General features: G+C 46.4%; 1 protein-coding gene across 1 annotated transcript; it reads left to right on the forward strand.

Moving 5' to 3' along the window:
• The first annotated feature begins 10,958 nt into the window (after positions 1–10,958).
• On the forward strand, positions 10,959–16,194 carry LOC135808485 (calcium-binding protein P-like). Its single transcript, XM_065321683.1, has 2 exons — positions 10,959–11,477; positions 14,142–16,194. The coding sequence occupies exons 1-2, from the start codon at positions 11,152–11,154 to the stop codon at positions 15,556–15,558; spliced, it is 1,743 nt and encodes a 580-aa protein (XP_065177755.1). The 5' UTR covers positions 10,959–11,151; the 3' UTR covers positions 15,559–16,194.
• The last annotated feature ends 3,168 nt before the right edge of the window (positions 16,195–19,362 follow it).

The following is a 19,362-nucleotide window of genomic DNA, read 5'->3' on the forward strand; positions in this document are numbered from 1 at the left end:
CCAGGGAGCAGAAATGGTATTTTACTAACGCTACTCCCTGGCCAGAACCAGTAAACCGACAGTATCCATGGAAACACCAGCACATACATGTACATGTACATGTACATGTACATATACAATGTAGCTTGTTGGTCGGTTAATCCCCCCCCCCCCCCGCAATTATTAGTATCCTATTCTCTTACTATGTGCTTCCATAGCCTTTACTATGTTCTTCCATAGCCACTTCTAGGCTAAGCCTTCGTCGTCATTTTATTGGGTCGTCATCCCGGTTGAATGTGCGAAGTGAAATAAAAACCAACCAACCCCCAACTAGGAGGGTAGTGCACATGTATGTTGTACCCAGTGACACATGCATCACCACCTCAGTCCTGTCTTCAGAGGTCAGTTATCTCAGGACCTACCCGTCGTTCAGCATTCAGTTAGTCCTAAATAGAGAGAACATCTGTTTAAAATAATATAGAGACTGTGATTCTCTATGCAGCATTGGTTGGTCGCTACACACAGCTTACATCAAGTCTTCGGACGTTTGCTGTTGTTTGTTGGGCCAGTGTGTTGTCCATGGTGTCTCTTTGGCTACTTTCAGCTCCCACTAGGGTCCAGCGGATGCTCTGAAAATGTTCGTATAATGCTTATCATGATGCTCCAAAAAACTACCTTGTAATGCTGATTATAATGCTTCAACAAGGCTAGCTATAATGCTCTTGGTTCGGAACAAAAATGGAAGAAAGGCTGCACATTGTCAAACTTCCAGGAAAGGATGAATTTAGTCGAACTGCCTCTGAAGCTGCTACAATATCTCTCACGAGCTCCAACTAGCCCTTTCCCAAAGGTGCACTTAGTGCTTTTCGCGTCCCTCAAAATATGCTGAAAAAGTGCTCCTTTTCAGTGAAGCATAGCCATGATACATGTTCAGATATGAACCCAAGCTGAGAAATGAATACGCATTCTTCCATTAAATGGGTCCATGAAAGGCAAAACAGGAAGTAAAGTTCAAGAAACCCACTTTTTACAGCATTGTGTACAAGCTTCACCAACTTTTTGCCCCCAAAAAAGCGACGTGCCAAGGCCCATCGAGGACTCGGAAACTGTGATCGCATGCATGAGCAAACAGATTTTAGCACTTTTTCAGCTAAAAAAGCTCAAAAAGGGCGATATCCACCAAAAAAACGCAATAAAGGGTGAAAGAAACGGGCTTTTCCAAAAAGGGCGAAAAAAGGGCGAGCACCTTTGGGAAAGGGCTAGCTCCAACACTTCTTAGCCCTATAAGACATGATCGCGTCTCCATTGGCTGCTCTCCATTGCAACTTTGATGCAGGGCTGTGGCTAAATAGTGGGTGTATCAAATCTTTTACCTTGCTTATCCATGTAGTGAGAGGTGAAACCATTATTGCTGGTGATCATTTGGATGCTGGAAGCTTATCATGGGAAGTGGTATTCCTGCCTGCAGACAAGTTGTTACTGCTTCCACACTGTGAAAAATGTCTTCATCTGAAACAGCTCACGTGGGGCCAGTTCCTGAGAGACGATCTCAGATTCAGATCCCTCCCATTTGCGGAAATCCTGAAAACACGTGGTCAGAAGTTATTTATGCCGCTCCACATCCTCTGCTTGCGCTGTCTTCTTCTCCTGAGGTTGCGTGGAGACAAATGATTGGCCACAATACTCTTCTTTTCTGATAGCACTTGACTGTAGGCCTTGTATTACAAACGTCCACGACGAACTGTACGTGCTTCACCAGGAAAGAAAGACATGCGCTGCTGAGCACTCAAATCGACTTGGTACTGCGTCCATGAGAAATTCTAGTTCTTTTCAAGCCTGCTGAGCTGGACTCGGCAAAGGCAGTTATTTGGAACAAGCTCTTTCTGTTTATAGCCGCTCCCCCATCCAGGTCCAAATTTATCTATGGATCAATGTTTACTTCAGCATCGCTAGAGATGCTATGGCCAGAGCCTATGGCATAACAGGAAAACTGCTCTTCGTCTGTTTGATATTCACTACACTTACGTCTAGTCTCCTCCATGGTTCTCCATGATTTCTAAAAAAAGAACTCCTCGTAAATCATCGTTACGGATTTTGTGTATAACAGCCTCCGTTGCAACGTTGGGCATGCTACCTCTACATTCACCTGACTACATTGCTACGTAAGGACTTTATGTAGCAATGGCATTACATGTACATGTATGTAGTCAGGTAAATGTAGCATTAGTGCTAAAATGCACATGTGTTATGTGTCTACAAAATTCACAAAGTCATGTGCCGGTACAATACATGGCGTTGCACCTCATGCCGAGTCATGGCTTTAGCCGATTGTTGACAAAAACCTGATATTATCCCGCCATTATCCACTATAAGTATCTAATATTGACTGAGTACGAGGTCAATATAGGAAATAAAAGCCGAGTAAAAGACCGAGGCGAAGCCGAGGTCTTTTACGAGGTTTTATTTCCTATACTGACCAAGTACGAAGTCAATATTAGATTTATCACGACAAACAGTCCGTATTTCAAATTCCAGAACTATAACCTCATGAATCCCCGGTTTTATGATTGCACAACCGTTGCACCACCACCTACTCATGCAGTGACAATGCTGCGCTAGGCACCGTTCAACTGCGCAACCCCTAAGCAGTCAAATATAAGCAGTCAATATAGCCCTAAGGAGTGAAATATGCAGGAATATTTGACTGCTTAGGTATGGCAAAAATCTATGGGAGTCAATACTAAGGGAGTGATAAAACTCGTTATGCCGCTCAAACCTCATAATGCTCGTCTTGTTCCTTTCTAATACTCCATAGTGCTCTGATGCTCGGATAGTCTCATAATGCCGGCATTATCCGCTGGATAGGCCTTGACGGATTATGCTAGCATAATTTTTCGCATAATTCCTACCAAAATCGAATAATCGCATAATTCGAGGCAAATTGCATACGAATCGCATAAAATTGTAATAATCCGCCTGTTCGCATCAAATTCCATACAGTTGTACAAGTACAAGTAGATGCACTAGGAAGTTGTAGGTTTACGACTCCCTTGATAACATGTCCAGTCGACTAGTCCACTACAATCAGTGATGGTCGGACTCGTAGCTAGGTCGGACGATGCGTTGACCCCGTTGAACTTTTGCTTCTACAGTACTACGCCCTCTACAACAAAATTCCCTTGTTATTTTGCGCAGACCATTATGCATTAGCAGCATATGTGAGCATAATGCGGCATAATATGGTAACTTTTAGCATAAAAATAGCATAATTCTGCAATTTTTTCAGCAATGCTAAAAGCATAATTTCACGAAAATATTAGCATAATCCGTCAAGGCCTACCGCTGGACCCTAGCTCCCACCCCACACCCTCTGCACTCTGCTACCTACATGTACATAATATTATACTTCAAGTTCACATTGGCCCTGTCTACAATCACTCCTTATCACTGTAACATTTAGAACCTGCTAGGACCCACACCTTCCACAGAGGCACCTTTGTTTTTAAACCCAATATTCTGTGCTATAGCCCCATTGTATCTCATGTCCTCACCCCACGGCCCGGGTCGGGTTCACTGTTTCATCTCAGATTGCACGTTTTATCACTCTCTCGTTTTCTCTTCTCCACAGGCCGAGCGCTGCTGCTTACCCTTTGAGAGCATAATTATACAGCATCTAAGACATTAAACTCGGATGGAGAGCCAAAGGTTAAAATTAAAAAAAGAGAGGACCAAAAGTTTACAAGTTAAGCTAAGCATCAGGTCGTTTAATGTCGGTATCGCAACAGTCAGTTTTGTGCTAATTGTTGCACGTTTATTATCCTGTGTATGATCGTTGGTGTGGGACAAAACGGATAACTTGTAAACTTTTGCCAGTTTTGGTCCTCTCTTTTTTATTTCTAAAACATTCAAGAACTTTCACTGTGTACGCGTGACATCATAGAAAAGCAAGCATCTGAATACCCAGCACGACATTCAGGATGCTGCAACAAATGACTAGCAATGAATGACAGATATTGTACTTATCAGACCTAAAATTAGGACAACCAGAATGTGCGGTGGACAATTCCGAATTATAATGCCTAGTGGATTCAAGCATAGCTTTTGACACCGCCATGCCTTAGATGCTGCTGCCGCCACCGTTACCGATTCCATCATCTTTTTGCCTTAGATGCTTCTGCCGCCACCCTTACCGATTCCATCATCTTTTTCAATCGATTCCGTTCCTGTCAATGCCAAGACAGTGGGGGTTCCCGTTGTTTATTTGGCGGTCTTGGGAGCTTGAGATCCGTGGGCACTTCCGATGATGATTCACTGCCCTTTCACGAATGGATGGTTGGTTGTGAAGTAACTTGGTTTCTTTTGTGCCAGTGTGCTGGACTATTTTGTACCCGGATGACTCTTTGGTGGGCGTCCCCTCCGTGTTTGCGTGCAACGTACGTGTTATGGAACGAGAAGCATCGGTTTGTGTTGTCGGATGCGTGCGTCCAGATGTTGAAGGGTCCTACCTACATATCGGCTCTCATATTGCTAGCAAAAACAATCATTCCAATGGAATAATGAACCGAGGCTAGTAGAGTGTGTTGAATCCTCCGCAAAAACAAATGTCTGCGGGCTCAAACCCATTGCGATCGAGGTGCATATTTTCATATTGTAGACCAATGCCCTTGATCACAGGTAGCACTGGTACTCACACATCCATCATGATAGGCGGCTACCTGTAGTCTTCCATCTGAAGCGACGTGCGGGCCGGATACGCGTACATGTAGTTGGATGCCACGATTTTTTAAATTAAAATCAAATCTGCATTCCCCGTACATGTAATAATGTTATGGACAAAATGAGATCTGCACTGTGTGTTGTGACGTACGGGCAACTTACTTCCGCATGTCAGTGGATCACTCAATGTTGTAACAACGCTACCTACATTTTTTTGTACATGCACATGCACGACTACACTGTGCTCTAGTACAATGTGGTTTGGACAGCATATCTCACATGCCGCTCATACTAACCCTTCAGCGACTGTTCGAGACGGTAGCTGGGATTTTTCTCTTCGAACGACATCCTATTATTCTATTTCTCCAACGACCTGAGCATTGACCAAGTTACGACAAACAGGAGACTTGGAGATCATGATAATAAATATTTAATGACAATACATAATATGAGTACCGCAGTCCTCACCACACGTCATCGGATTCTCAGCAGGTTAGGCCAGGAAATGGTTTCTTGCGATGCTCACCAGTGCATCTTCATGACTGAATAGTAATAATGTGAACAAGAATCATTAATAACTATTTTCTAAACGCAGGTAAGTATTAGTTGGCAAGTATCAACGCAAACACAAACATCCAGTCAAATAGGATACGTGTCATATACATGTACCGTCATTTAGTATCCGAACGTTTTGCTTCCCTTCTCATTAAACGTTTATAGCGCTAAGATAAAGGGTTAACACCACTCGTGACAAGTTTGAAAATTATCATGTCCGGAACGTCACAAATTTCGAAGGAAAATAATAGTGACAACAACATACTGAGAAAATTAAGTTAAATTGTTAACACATCGACGAGGAGCAACACCAAACAAGTGTAGAGACAATTCATTGTCTTTCTGTACACAAAGATATTATTATGGCATGTCTTTTCGTATACTCTAAGCGAAGGTAAAGCTGTGAACAGATAGATGTTCTGAATAAAGCCTTGCGGAAGCGCCATGTTCGTCGAAGTATTATGTTGTGTAGCCATGTATGCATCGATTGTGCTCTTCATCGCTGTAAGTATATTGCTCTCCCCACGCCGAATTTTCGTATCTCTTTGTCTGCCACCAGTTAATCATATATATAGGAGTAGACTTCAAGACGCATTTGCAGCCTCGAAAATGGTCGAAGTGGATTCAATGTTATTGAAGATACATTTCGATCTTTCCCACAATGCATCTCTTTCTTTAAAATGAATAGAGGTTACCCAATGGCTAAGACCCCCAGGAAAGGTCTCTGTGTGCAATTATTGCTGATGAATTGCAATTACAAGTGGTAGATATAGACTAGGAGTGGAATAGATGAATATTAGCACCATTCTAGCATTGAAGTAGTGTTGTAAAGTGCTCGCAGATCAATATGAACTAAAGACACTACATGTTTGGGGCATTTGCTAAATCAGTTGTGTTCAAGTATGTACACATATTAATAATGGAATACTCTTATGGTACTAGCCTAGGAGGTGCTTCTTCTTTAGCCATAGATGCATGAAGGTCAGGAAATCATAAAGGTGAGATAGGATTTAGAACCGTACCCTTTACAACAAGACAACCAATGCGCCAACTTACGAATAGTTCTACTGCTTGAACAGGTTTGTTTTCCTTACAAAGATCATTGCATTCTTACTCTTCACACACGAATATCCACAAATGTACGTGGCAAGAAAATCGATTCCGGCTACTTCGAAGTAAATCTTTGAGACTTCGATCTTGTGTGGAGATGACTTCGGCACTCACAGTATCAATTTGTTGCTCGTATTCTCAAGTTGGGATACCGTTAGTTAGAAAATGGTGAATTTATCAAATCATCCGTGCCGGTATGGTCCGTCCATTATGTGAGGGGTTAAGATGCTGTCTATGGCCGCAGGAATGACGTACACCGGGCACAGGTACAGACGTTGCATCCTGATCCTTCGCTTCCTGTTACCAGTCGAACCATCACCAACACATTGGCACCAGTGTCCTGCAGTGTGCAAGTAGCACTGATGAACGCTTTCATCTTCACGCAGGACGGGAGTTTCATGTGAATTTTAACACGCCATTGCGCATTTCAGGTAGGTCCTTTTAAAGCTTGATCTCATTGCACTTCGATCGTATCTAACTGTATTGATACAAACTGGTACTTGGTGGCAACATTCCATGGCGGGCACTCGCATCTTTCGTAGGCTGCAACCCATAGTTGTTACCGTTGCCTCCACGCACGCCTTAGCATGCAAGAGTAAAGCACTAACATTTAAAATGGCACTGCGACCACGTGGCCAAGACCATGCATTTAACACTACACACAAGTGGCATTCAACCTTCGGAGGATACCTTTGCCTCACTCTATCAAACATGGTTTCTTCATGGTGGTACTGTGTCAAGCCTTAGCCAAAACTACTAATATGGGTGCCGCTGGTGATGGCGGAACACATGGAGCGTGGATATCTGCTGGGGTATACAACCGCAGAAGACCTGAGTGACGATAAATAACTCTCTTCTCTTCACGTTGTTACCAGCACACGAAATGAAGATAGGTCCTGGAAAGTGGCACTGGAGTGTTGAGACGAGAAGTGAGCAGGGTATAATCAGCAGAAGACATTATACAACACACACTGGTGGCGAGTTGCGGTAGCTCGAGATAGTGCTCGATGCACCTAGGTACTGAGCGGTACAGGCAACGCGTGAAACTCCGAGTTATGGAAACAATGCTTCATGTTCCCTTACCTATACCTCACTACTCGGAGTGAGGGTAACATGGATGCAGCTAACGAGGTTCGCCCCCTTGTCGGACATTGGTTGTGAGACTTACCACCTCACCATCGCGGCGTTAGGCGCTGCATCTGCCACCCTGGTATAATCAGGGATAGTGGTGGTCTGGCACGAGCGAAACTTCTCTACGCTGGTTGTGTTTCTCAACACAATTGTATTGCCGGTGGTAACGCGGATGTGCGAACATAACTTACTTTTTCACCTGTATATAACACATTCTCGTACATGTACAATGATGTTCAGGCGATGGGCAATATGAGCTTTGCTTGTACCCATTACCTTTTTTGTCTTTTATAGAAGACGGTCACGTGACTGGGGCCCCTATGCATGAGGTATATGGGCGTGTGCGTAACTCTCTTCCCGAAGGACGGCGATACGACCACGAAGTTAGCAGCTCCATGACTGCTGGTGGTTCCAGCCTCCAAACCAGTTATCCGAGTTCACAATTTCTTTGCATGATCTTTGCACGGTAGACTAAGAAGTATGCAGCACCGTCAGCTGAGAACGCGCTACCCAAGGCAAGCTGTGCGGTAGCCTGTACTCTGTGCCATCGCATAAGATCATCGTCTTCTGAATCTGGCTCCTAGATCCTCGCAACCGATTTAGGTCTAGCCCAGGTGATGGATATCGCAGCGAGTCTGTCGTAATGACGTATTGCCGCGCAGGGGGACACTAGCAAGCTGTGGACACTGATAGTCCACTGAACATGTCTCCTAACATCAGCTTTAATCATATTGGAAGGCCCTGACACCACCTGCGTACTGCAGGATAACATGGTTGCTACATCAACGATACGCACAGGTAATAGCGATGGAGATTGGAGGCACGCAGTTCTTGACATGTCTACATATGCATCTTTCTCCACTACAACCGTGTAGTGTGGACTAACAAAAGCGTTCCCATCACTCTGACTGTAATGTACTGGACACGGCAATGACTAAAACGCACAGCAATTTGTTCAACGATACGACTAACAGGTGTTTTGCTTCGCAAGCCAATCGCTATCCTAAAATATATATGCGTTCCCAGGCAGACATAAATCAGATTGGGAACGCTGTGACGATAAAGACTGTGAGCATTGCAGGTTTGCAGGGCTTGCAAAAACACGGTGTGCTTCAACGATTGTGTACTAAGATTGTGTGGCTAAGGCCTAGCCGTGGTTGAGCGATCGGCGTGGCACGCCTGGAGTTCTCCCTTTCTCCACGGACCATTGGTAGCCGTAGGTACCTTCTCTTGTGTACACATGATATACTACACAATCTCATCGTTTGCATCTCACCATCACAACTATATTATTACTTTACTCGATACAAGGATCAGTACAGTGTAGTAGGTTTTTCATTTCACCCGACGAGAACACACGAAACGCTTGCAGATCACAGCACATACAGTTGACCAGCCTGCAAGCGTGATCTGCAAGCGTGATTTGCAAGCGTCGTGTGGTCTCGTCGGGTCAAATATAAAACCTACTACTACTATTTGACGGACCTATTGAAGTTGGCAACAAGGATTATTGGCGGGGGGGGGGGGTGAGGTGAAGGCAGGCAATACGTACCTAACATTTACTTCGGAGTAATGCAGCGTGCAGGCTGGCACGTACATGGCATACATTACCTATACACATGTACACATACGGCTCTGCATGGCATTATACATAATTCTAAATCAGCGACTAACAGCTGTTGAAACCCGACGATAGCGTTGCTCGACACTGCTAGTTACTGGCGCGACACATAGCACATCAGCAATGCGCATAACTATCCTGACTTATCTGTCACTTATCTGAACAGAGCACAACTGGTACCCGCAGCTGCTAATCGATGTTAATGCATAATTTCAACGTTCGATTGTCCCAGGACACTCGAATAGTATAGGATGGCATTCAAAGCGTCACAGAGCGATTCACAGGTGCGATGATTGTTTCGCTTAACATTTGCTTGGACGTTCATACCGCAGTGGTTGAAAACACCATTGAAAACTTCGTGGTCTGGAATGAAACCTTGCTATGGAGGTGGCGCGACTGTCAGCTGTGGTTGTTTTCCCAGCTCCTAAACCAGCTACCAGTGACATGATCCCACTGCCCCGTTTGGCGTGCGATGGACGCCAAGCCGATTTGTCCGCACTAATATGTAGGTCCACGCGATAATGGAGGTCGTTGGTGACGCGTATGCAAGATAATTCGGGGTGTATGTCTAAACGTTAGCAATACGCTGTGACGGTTGACGCTTGTGAGAGTCTTCACACATGACGGCTGCCGCTGCTTTCAAAAACAAACCTTTTGCTAGATGTATGTCAGGGTGCATCGCTGACTCAGCTGTAATACCTCGCCTTGAAAAAGAACGTGAGATTGTCAGGAGACCAGTTCGGAACATCTCGACGTCTTCTATAGCAGGGCATAGCGTCTTAACACACTAGACAGTCGTGATAATGGGACACACGGGAAAGCTTTATCACAGTAGTCTCTGTTCAACCATATATGAGTATAGCAATTCTTTCACGGGACTTGCCTAGAAGGCAGGAACAACGTTCATGTTGTTGCACGATCCCATGCGTATTCGAGGATGGTTTATTCAACCAATATTTCGAGGGTATAGTGTGTGAGGATGTTGTGACTACCCCATCCTGCGCGGCCTGTTGGTTCCATGGGGTGATTCCAACCAGTTCAAGCACACATCCTGGCCATTCGTTTCCAAGACCCAAGGTCGGTCTGGAGGAGCCGACGGCGCGTCAACGTCATAGCGCTGGCCGCGCGGATTGCCCGCCACGAGATTAGTATGATATAGGCAATCGGAGCAGAGGGCATAGTGGATCCTGGGAGGGACGGGGCGCCGATATGGACACAGGTGCAATGATATATCGGCCATCTTCTCCAGTGTTCAGTAGATGTGTCCATGTGTGAATTGGCTGAGCCTGATGCCAAACCACCTGTGCTTATGTACAGTGTACTAATACTACTATTATCAGACATTCTGCTGCAGCTAGGGGCACAGACCGGCGGAAAGGCCTACTTTGAATCGCTGATAGCCTGTAGCATGAATACTGGTAGCATCCCCGTGCACAGTGGGCAGTTTTGCACTTGTGGCATATCTGTTGCAGCCTTACAGCGGGCATCTAAGCAGTCCCACACGTGCACACGAGAGACCAGATATACATTTACCACTTTCTCATAGTGTGGTCTTCACTGCTGGTGTTGTGGCTTACCTGGACGCATGTCAGTCGTGGTGAGGGCAAGCCTCAAAAGCTTAGCAGCGACGCCGGTCGAGATAGCCACGACGCCGGGGAAGCTGCGTAGGAATCCCAGTTACGACAAGGGCGCATCACACACACACACACACACACACACACACACACACACACACACACACACACACACACACACACACACACACACTCTGAGTAGCGCCACCTGGTTACGGGCAGCCTTGTGACGATGTTCGGGCGCCCTCAACAATAAATAGGCAACGTCAACTTCAGACATTGAGCAGAAGACCTCTCACTTTAATATTCACAAGCGTCCTTGTGGACACGCCAGTTTATTTGACTGATTTGAGAGCGACTTGCAGCAAATTACTTCTGGTCTGCGTTGACAGGAGCTTTGACCCTTTTCTGGACAACAGTCTTTTTCGACTAGCTTCAACATACAGCATAGCAGAACCTGCAACAATGGCTGTCGGTAGGATGTTGTTCCCGCTGTGCTTGGCCATGGTGGCCTTCTTTGCTTCTAAAATCGAGCGAGCGGCTGGACAAGCGCAGTTACCCCACAACCCAGCACAGTACACCCCAGGTGGTGGAGGAGGTGCAGGTCAGCAGCAGTTCCCGGGCAACCCAGGCGGTGGTGGTGCAGGACAGCAGCAGCAGCAGTTCCCGGGCCAGTATAACCCTGGCATGCCGCCATCGGGAATGCGATACTGCGCTCCCGGAGAGTTCTTTTTCCCCGGAACGCAGATGTGCTGCCAAGGCGAAGTTCGCCCGATTATTTCGCCACCTCAGTAAGTCATTCACACGCTCACCACAAGTAGAACTACTCAGGTAGTTTTTCTACACAATTGAATACCATCATGTATGTATGCAAGGAAAGATTCCCCAATACTAGTACGTCTTTGTATGACAACCCTATTGCCATTATGTAGCTGGTAACCTTCGCATTGTCTAAAATGCATGTCATTGTGCGATACATTCTAGTGTCGTTGTCAGGCCTCAAGCACTGTGTATCACAGTGTAATCACGATCATGTAGAAAACACCGAATCCACGCTATCTGACCAAGACATGCGCCTGCACCTGGCTGCACATCCCCGATTGAGCAGTGAGTGAAGGGTTGACCCGAATACGCCAGTACGAGCACACCGTCAAAATAATAGCAATGATGGCAATTGCTAAACACATACGGTAGACGTAAATCGCGAGCACTCCGTCGTTTAGTGATCCTTGATTGTCATTGGACCTGGATGAAGCAGTTTAAAAGTAACCCTATGGGGAATTTCGGTAGACGGCGCGTGTCAGAATGATTGCTTGCGGCAATGGTTAGATTGCGCAGACTCTCAGGAAGAAGTCTCGCCACCGACAGCAGTGCATTACCTGGCAAATGTCGATGGTGTCCAGGTATGCGCTAATTCCCGCTTCCGGATGCTACGGGGTATGTGCGTGTAGCGCACCAAATTAAGTCAATTATAGATTTGTAGCAGAGATGATCGGGATCCCACGCATCTGTAGAGCCGTGTACAATCATGTACTAGTACGATCATGCATTTCTCAACCATGTACGCCGATTCAAGTGGAAGGTCAGAGGCCTCACTCCTCTCCAGCTCCCAAAGCACGACAGCTGCTCGCGTGACATTCTTGGTGGCGTGGAGAGGAGTTAAATTTACTTCTGCCGGATAGCGCATTTAGTCGCACGTCCACAGGCGCACTTTACACACCACATTGCCTCTCTCGAGCTGACACCGGGCCTTGGCGGTCATCACTCACACTGGTCGTGCAGGAAACGCGGTGGTGGGGGCGCAGGTCAGAATCCAAGTGTCACACGCAGCAGTGACTGTGAATCGACACACGTACGGAGATGTACAGTACTGAGTTACTGGAAAGTGAAATGTAGGCCGGGGTTAAATAATTCATCGACATAATTGGCTACCTGGCAATTCCCATGCACTGGTCAACCTGATTACAATTATTGGTTTGTGACAGCTAGCGTGCACGATTGCAGGACGCCGCACTGTCAGTCTCCACAGTGTCGTGCTATCCATAGCATCAGACAGTAGCCCAGTCCCTTACAGGTCGGAGTCTAAAGAAGTGAATAGAAGACTGTGAAAGTAGTACAGTTATCAGTTACCTTGACTGCTGGAGGTGTGTAGAACATGACTGCATGTTAACAATGATTACGTGCGAAATTGTCATTACCCGCTGCTACAATCCACATCGCAAGTGGGTGGTAATGGTGAAGTGCAACCTTTACTTTACATACGGTGCACATACATGTACTCGTAGTATTGACACGAACGTTTCTCTCCCTTATCTAGTCCTAAAGGGATGACAGCTGATAAGAACTTAGAGTGCCGTTCACTGCGGTAGTGATGGGACTTCACTGGGTGCTTCCTTCACTTTAGTATTCGGATGCACCACTGCAGCCAACGAATATTTACCGATTTTCTCATGCAAACAAAGCAATGAGACACTACTACCTGTACATGTACAGTCATGTAAGTAGACAACGAAGTAGACAATCCTCCGGATACTCTGAATAATACATAAGTCAGAGTCGAACGCCAAATCGGACAATTACAATTATGATATAAACATAGCTGCATGGGCAGAGCGTCGCTGGCCTCAAGCGAAGGTCCCTGGTTCGAGTCCTGGTGGTGACAGTCAATTTTTTCTTCAGACGTTTCCCTTTTTCATTCCCTCAACCTATGAATATGCTACAAATAAGCGACGATTGAAAGTGTACGGACTCCCAAGTGCTCATGTCTAGCCACCTACTATGACGGTTGCAATGTGAAATAGAGCTGAGCCACATACATGTACACATCTGAAGACTCTTCAGTTCGTATAAGAATGTTGGTCTTCCCTCTTCTACATTGTACTTCTACCCATGGAGTCGTATAAACCTTTTTTTTCAATTTGCAACTACCCTGTTTGTGCATGTACAGGTATGTCATTGTGTCCCTCTCATTTTTTAACATAACCCAAGCGTGTGAGGCTGTACCATGGAGGCCAATGGTCATCAGCATGAACTCAATACTTTGCCCACCATTAGTTGTGAAGACAAAACATGTACGAGCACCTATATGTACGTCAGCCACTTTGCAAGCATCAGTGAACACCACCATTCCAGGACGCCCTCTTGGCCGATCCACTCCATGTGTGCAGCACAACCATAGCCCAGTGTGGGCTACATGTGCTATTGTAGATGTAACAGTCCTCATTGTTTTAGACTTTTAAAACTGTCTTTACAATGTGACTTACTCTCTCTCTCTTTTTCTCTCTCTCTCTCTCTCTCTCTCTCTCTCTCTCTCTCTCTCTCTCTCTCTCTCTCTATCTCTATCTCTCTCTATCTCTCTCTCTCTCTCTCTCTCTCTCTCTCTCTCTCTCTCTCTCTCTCTCTCTCTCTCTCTCTCTCTCTCTCTCTCTCTTGTTCATTTCCTTTTCTGCTATTAGGTTTGCTCAATGTTGCGAAAATGAGGTAATCGACAACAGAACTGAGAAATGCTGCATGGGCGTGGAGCGTGCACAGGCCTTCCAGGCATGCTGCGGGCCCGACGCGTATGATCTACATAACCAGGAGGCCTGCTGCAATAATATCCAGATCTATGAGCCACATCAGGAGATCTGCTGCGGCAGTGGCGTGTACTCAAGCTGGACGCATATCTGCTGTAACAACAGACCAGTCGCTACATGGGCTGGCGCGCCAGGCAGTATGCAGTGCTGTGGTCGTAATGGCCAAGCAGTCAATACTGCCACACAAGATTGTTGCAATGGTCAGCCAGTGGATAGAGCATCCCCCACACAGCGATGCTGCAATGGAAACGCTGTTTATAATCCACAGACGCAATCTTGCTGCCCAGGTGCAGGTGGGAAGATGTCCGTGAAGACCGGCGCCACCTGCTCCTCATCCGCACAGGCACGCCCTGCACCTCCAGCCGCGGCCAAGCCAGTGGCACGTCCCGCTTCCCCTGCCCAGCCTGGTCGCCCTACCCCAGCAGCACCTGCAGCACCTGCGGCTCCCGGCAACAGTCAGACATCAGGTGGTGGTAATGTGGCGCAGGGACAGGCAGCGGCCATGGAACAGCTGCGAGCGTTCATTATGAAGATGATCCAGGGCGGACAGGTTCAGCCTGGTCAGATACCATGGCAACTGATTCAGATGCCAGGGATGCAGCTGCCCGGAGTCTCACCAACAACAAAGCCAGCCCAAGCCAAACCAACAACCAAACCATCCGCACCTGCAGGCCGTGTGGCTCTCCCAGGTCGTGCTGGTCGTCCTCAGGCGCGCCCTGTCGGTCTACCACCCAGACCTGGAGCACCCAGGACGCGGCCAGCCCAAACTAAACCCAAGACCAGCCCTACACCAGTGATAGGCCGCCCTCTGCCCTCAATGCCCAAATATCCCGGTCTTGTCCTGCCAGGAAAACCCAGCGCTCAACCTTCCCTGCCTGGCACACTGCCAGGAAAACCCAGCGCTCAACCGTCCCTGCCTGGCGCACTGCCCGGGAAACCCAGCGCTCAACCTTCCCTGCCTGGCGCACTGCCCGGGAAACCCAGAGTTCAACCTTCCCAGCCTGGTACACTACCCATGCCAAACAGAGCAGGAATTGAACCCACCAAAGCATCTACAGAGGCCGCTCGAGGTCTCTCTGGTAGAACCACTCAGAATGCGGAAGCAACGACTGCGCCGGCAGTGGTAGAGGGAACAACAGAGCCAGCCAACAACGCTGCTGCCGCTGCTGGAGCTACAAGCGAGTTCGCAGCTGCAGCTACCAGCCAAGCAGGCAACAGCGCAGCTAGAGTCGGACCAACCACCACCACTGCACCACCGGTTGTTTACCCAGGTGAATTCTTCGCCGGAAAGAAGTAAAGACGTGATCTAAAGCTTGTGAAGAAGTGCGTCGAGAACCAGCCAGTGCCGAGTGCTATGGCACTGAGGGGAGAATCGATGACCAACCATTATGCAGTGTAAATGTGCTGGAAGCAGTGGCACAGATCGTCTCCTTACCGTTTTGTCTTGTTTGTCACAACACACACGCACACCGGAATGACAAGTGAAAGCAGGTCACTTGTGTTAGCTGGCAACATGGCACAAATCGTGTGTGTGTGTGTGTATGTCTTGTTCGTTTGTGCGTGTGTGTGTGGGTGTGCGCGCTAATAATTTAAACCCGCTCTTCGCCTTCGGTTATCCTACCTCCACTCAGAACGCAGTTAATGGTTTTATTTCTACGTGCACATAATTATAATGAAAATGAGAATCTTCATCTTTACCAGTATTACCTAACTTACTGTAAAATGTTAGCCTTGGCTATGTGAATCCGGAGTCACATGCTTAACCTCCTGCCTTATTAAATATTATATTTACCATGATTCTAATATTGATTTCCGATACATTGGAGTCTGCTGATTTTAAAAACACAGTAGACGATCTCAAGAATGTAGGACTCGTCCAATTACGAGACGTATCGGTTTTTTGAGCAAAGAACTAATACTCTATCACCTCCAACTTCCAAAGTGTGCGTTTCAAAGGGTGGATCACGGAACAAATACTGGAGAGCGTTGAAAACATAGCAATATGTTACATTCAACAGAGCTCACACTCACAGCCTCCTTGCCTTGCTGCTGTCGTCAAATTTACGCTGATAGTGATAGTGGGTGTCAATGAGAGCATGGGCATTGTATTGGGCACAATAGCGGCCGGAAATATACATTCCACTTGCTAACGATGACCCGCGGATCCGAAGATAGACACAAATGGAAGGACTTGGAAGAGTAAGGTCTCCTGCGGTGATATACGTTTTCAGAATTTAGGTAATGAACTAGATGGTAGAGACTCTTTGTATTCCTTGACGGTTGACAGGCACCCTACAAACCAAAACTGCACTACTTTTATTCGAGGTGAATGATGGGCCCCCAGACTTGAATACATGTAGATGAGGCTTTCTGCAGAGTTGCTGTGCGCTCTCAAGCTTAGATGATTAGGAATGAACATTCGAATATTCTGCAGGTATTTCGGTCAGAAAAGTAAGTGAATTCAAGCGATGTTGTTTTGACTGCAGCCAAATGCCAAGTATAGTGCATTATTGTATTGTGTATGTTATATATTTTTAATTTGACAAAAAAGGATTCCCTAAAATAATGCTCTTCACTTGTCGAGGGCGTTTCCTGATATCGCTTGAATGATGAAGCGAAAGACAGGTGAATACTAGCATGGTACATTCTCTGGTGAGCTCGTTCTCTTTCTCAGTTTGGTGCCGCTCAATTTGGTACAATCCGGTGGTATGACTCAATGGGACGATCGTACACAATGGCAATTTGAAGTTCCTTGGTGACAACCAAATCGCCGTGCAGACATTGTTTTCAGTTCTCAAAATACATCACATGTCGGATGATGCCATAAAGGAGAAAACGGATGATGGAATCGCACCCAATCATATTATCATAGCTCGTAGTCTTTGGTCTTTGTCGTTAGCGCGCACGGATGCTCCACACTGCATGTTTCGTGTTGACAGACGACATACATGTACAGACGGACCATTTATAGATTGTCTGCGCAACTTCTATACTACTAAGTCCTATAGCCATGTTCAACAAGAAAGTTGTAATGGGAGAACACCGGTTGTTCGCTCGTAGTATCTTTTCAGTTCGAAATGAAGTTAAACCGGTTGTGAACATGACTATACAACTGCATGTTGAATGGAAGAAGTTCATTTTTCACCTGACAACCCCTCTATTTCCGTGGTATTCACTCATTAACCTTTTAAAAGCGGACCCATACGTGCGTAGACCTTTACGCATTCAATGGTTGATAATTGTCAGGTCGCCCGTCATTCTCTCCAGTTTTCCTGTGTATTGTGGAGAACGTCGGTAGTGGATAAGGAGGTAACCACATCCCTTCTGTCGTGAAGTGTCTTCCGTGTCTGTCTGAAGGCCAACCAGCTACTCGTCGGTACTCCTCAAGCAAGGTCCACGTTGATCACTCGCACTACAAATTACTCAAGTGATGTATGTTAGTGGTTCTTTACTGAGCATTTCCAATGCTATCTATCTCGGCCCTGCATGGTGCGAATGTCGATCTGCCGATTCCAGCCTGTTCTTCCAGCAAGGTCACTGGTGACCACTAACACGCTACTCCCCAGTCTAGTGATGTACACATTGCTGGACATATATGTGACAGTAGTTGGTCTTCGTCAAGCCCTCACAATGCTATTTTGTACCCTGCTTGGTGTATCACCGATCTTCGAGTAGCTCACGTTTGGCGCTCTGCTATTCCACACCAAGATCAGGTGTGCTGAGTGACAGCAATCTACTTATCCCCACCACGGATGCTTGACTTCTTGACAACGCTACATAATGGTACATGTCTTTACAACAATTACATACGAGTGGTTAGTCCAGTTTCATTAGGAAAGGGTCAGCTGGTAGCGTATTGAGGATGGTATTTCGACTCAGGACCAACCTACAATAAGCTATATGCATGATGTAGCTTGGCAACTTGGCTGCAATGCCAAATACTGGTAATACTGGCAATAGCACTGCTGTGCCCTAGTCGTCATTGCCACGGATGTTCCAGCTGATCACATACAAAGCATGATGTCACGTGTCAGACGTAGTGAGGACTCGTGACGTCAGTGGGGGGTCACAATAGACCATGTTCCGTCACGTCGTTGGATACAACATCGCAGGTGAACCTTTGCTTGCCGACATCCGCCTGTGTACATGCGTGCCTCGCCTCCATACCAGGGTCTTGCAGCGGCCAGCAAACACACGTCTGGCGGCGATCGAGTCTTCTTGCTGCAGGTGGGCAAGAAAGAGAACATTCTGGTGATGCCGCAATGGACTGATTCTTCTTTGTTATCAAACGAAGTTCATCACGCCCTACACTATACATACATGTACACTCGTATTCCATTGTACCTCTGGATCGAGCCAGCGCAAATTGCTTTCAGGTACCACTAGTACACTCAAGCTGCTTCACCAACTTGTACACTTGTAGAAGGTGTTTCCCATACTAGTGTTCACTCGGATTGCGAATGGGATTTTCGGTGTTTGGCCACTTTGTGGTGGGTCTGATCTACTCACCTTCCACCGCTTTAGGAGCTGCATCTGCGCCTTGATACACAGAGGGAGGTGGCGTCCCTACGGATGCGAAAGTCTAACGCGAACCGTGAATTTTTCAATTTTCTTTTATACACTCGGATTGAAAGAAAGCATACTGTGTGGTGGAACAGTGTACATTGTAGGTTTCTACATTTGCGATACTTTGCTTTTGTCGTCAACACCGCGATAAGAAAAGGAGACCGTAACATAGAGGACTACAACACGAGCATAACAAACCTATCAGACAGGAGTACATGACATTGTGCAGTGAGAGATACCACAGTTATCTTGATGCTGACAGCCTGATCTGACAGAGACTATCATGAATGGAGTTGTCATTGTGTGCAGATTGTAAAGTTTCATTTTCTTTTTCTTTTAAATTGTTTGAAGCTGCAGGAAGTCTCACCACTGCTACTAAGTTTAAATTGTTTGTTTGTTTTTGTTTTTGTTTTGCTTTTGCTTTAGTTGTTGTGTCAGGCCAGTAATATCATGTTCTGTGATTGCCCGTATAAGAGGGTTATTCAACAGCCTGGGAGCATTGGAGACCACCAGTACTCCTCGTTTACAACTTTCG

This window comes from Sycon ciliatum, chromosome 2, assembly GCF_964019385.1.
Source record: "Sycon ciliatum chromosome 2, ocSycCili1.1, whole genome shotgun sequence".
Lineage (NCBI taxonomy): Eukaryota > Metazoa > Porifera > Calcarea > Leucosolenida > Sycettidae > Sycon > Sycon ciliatum.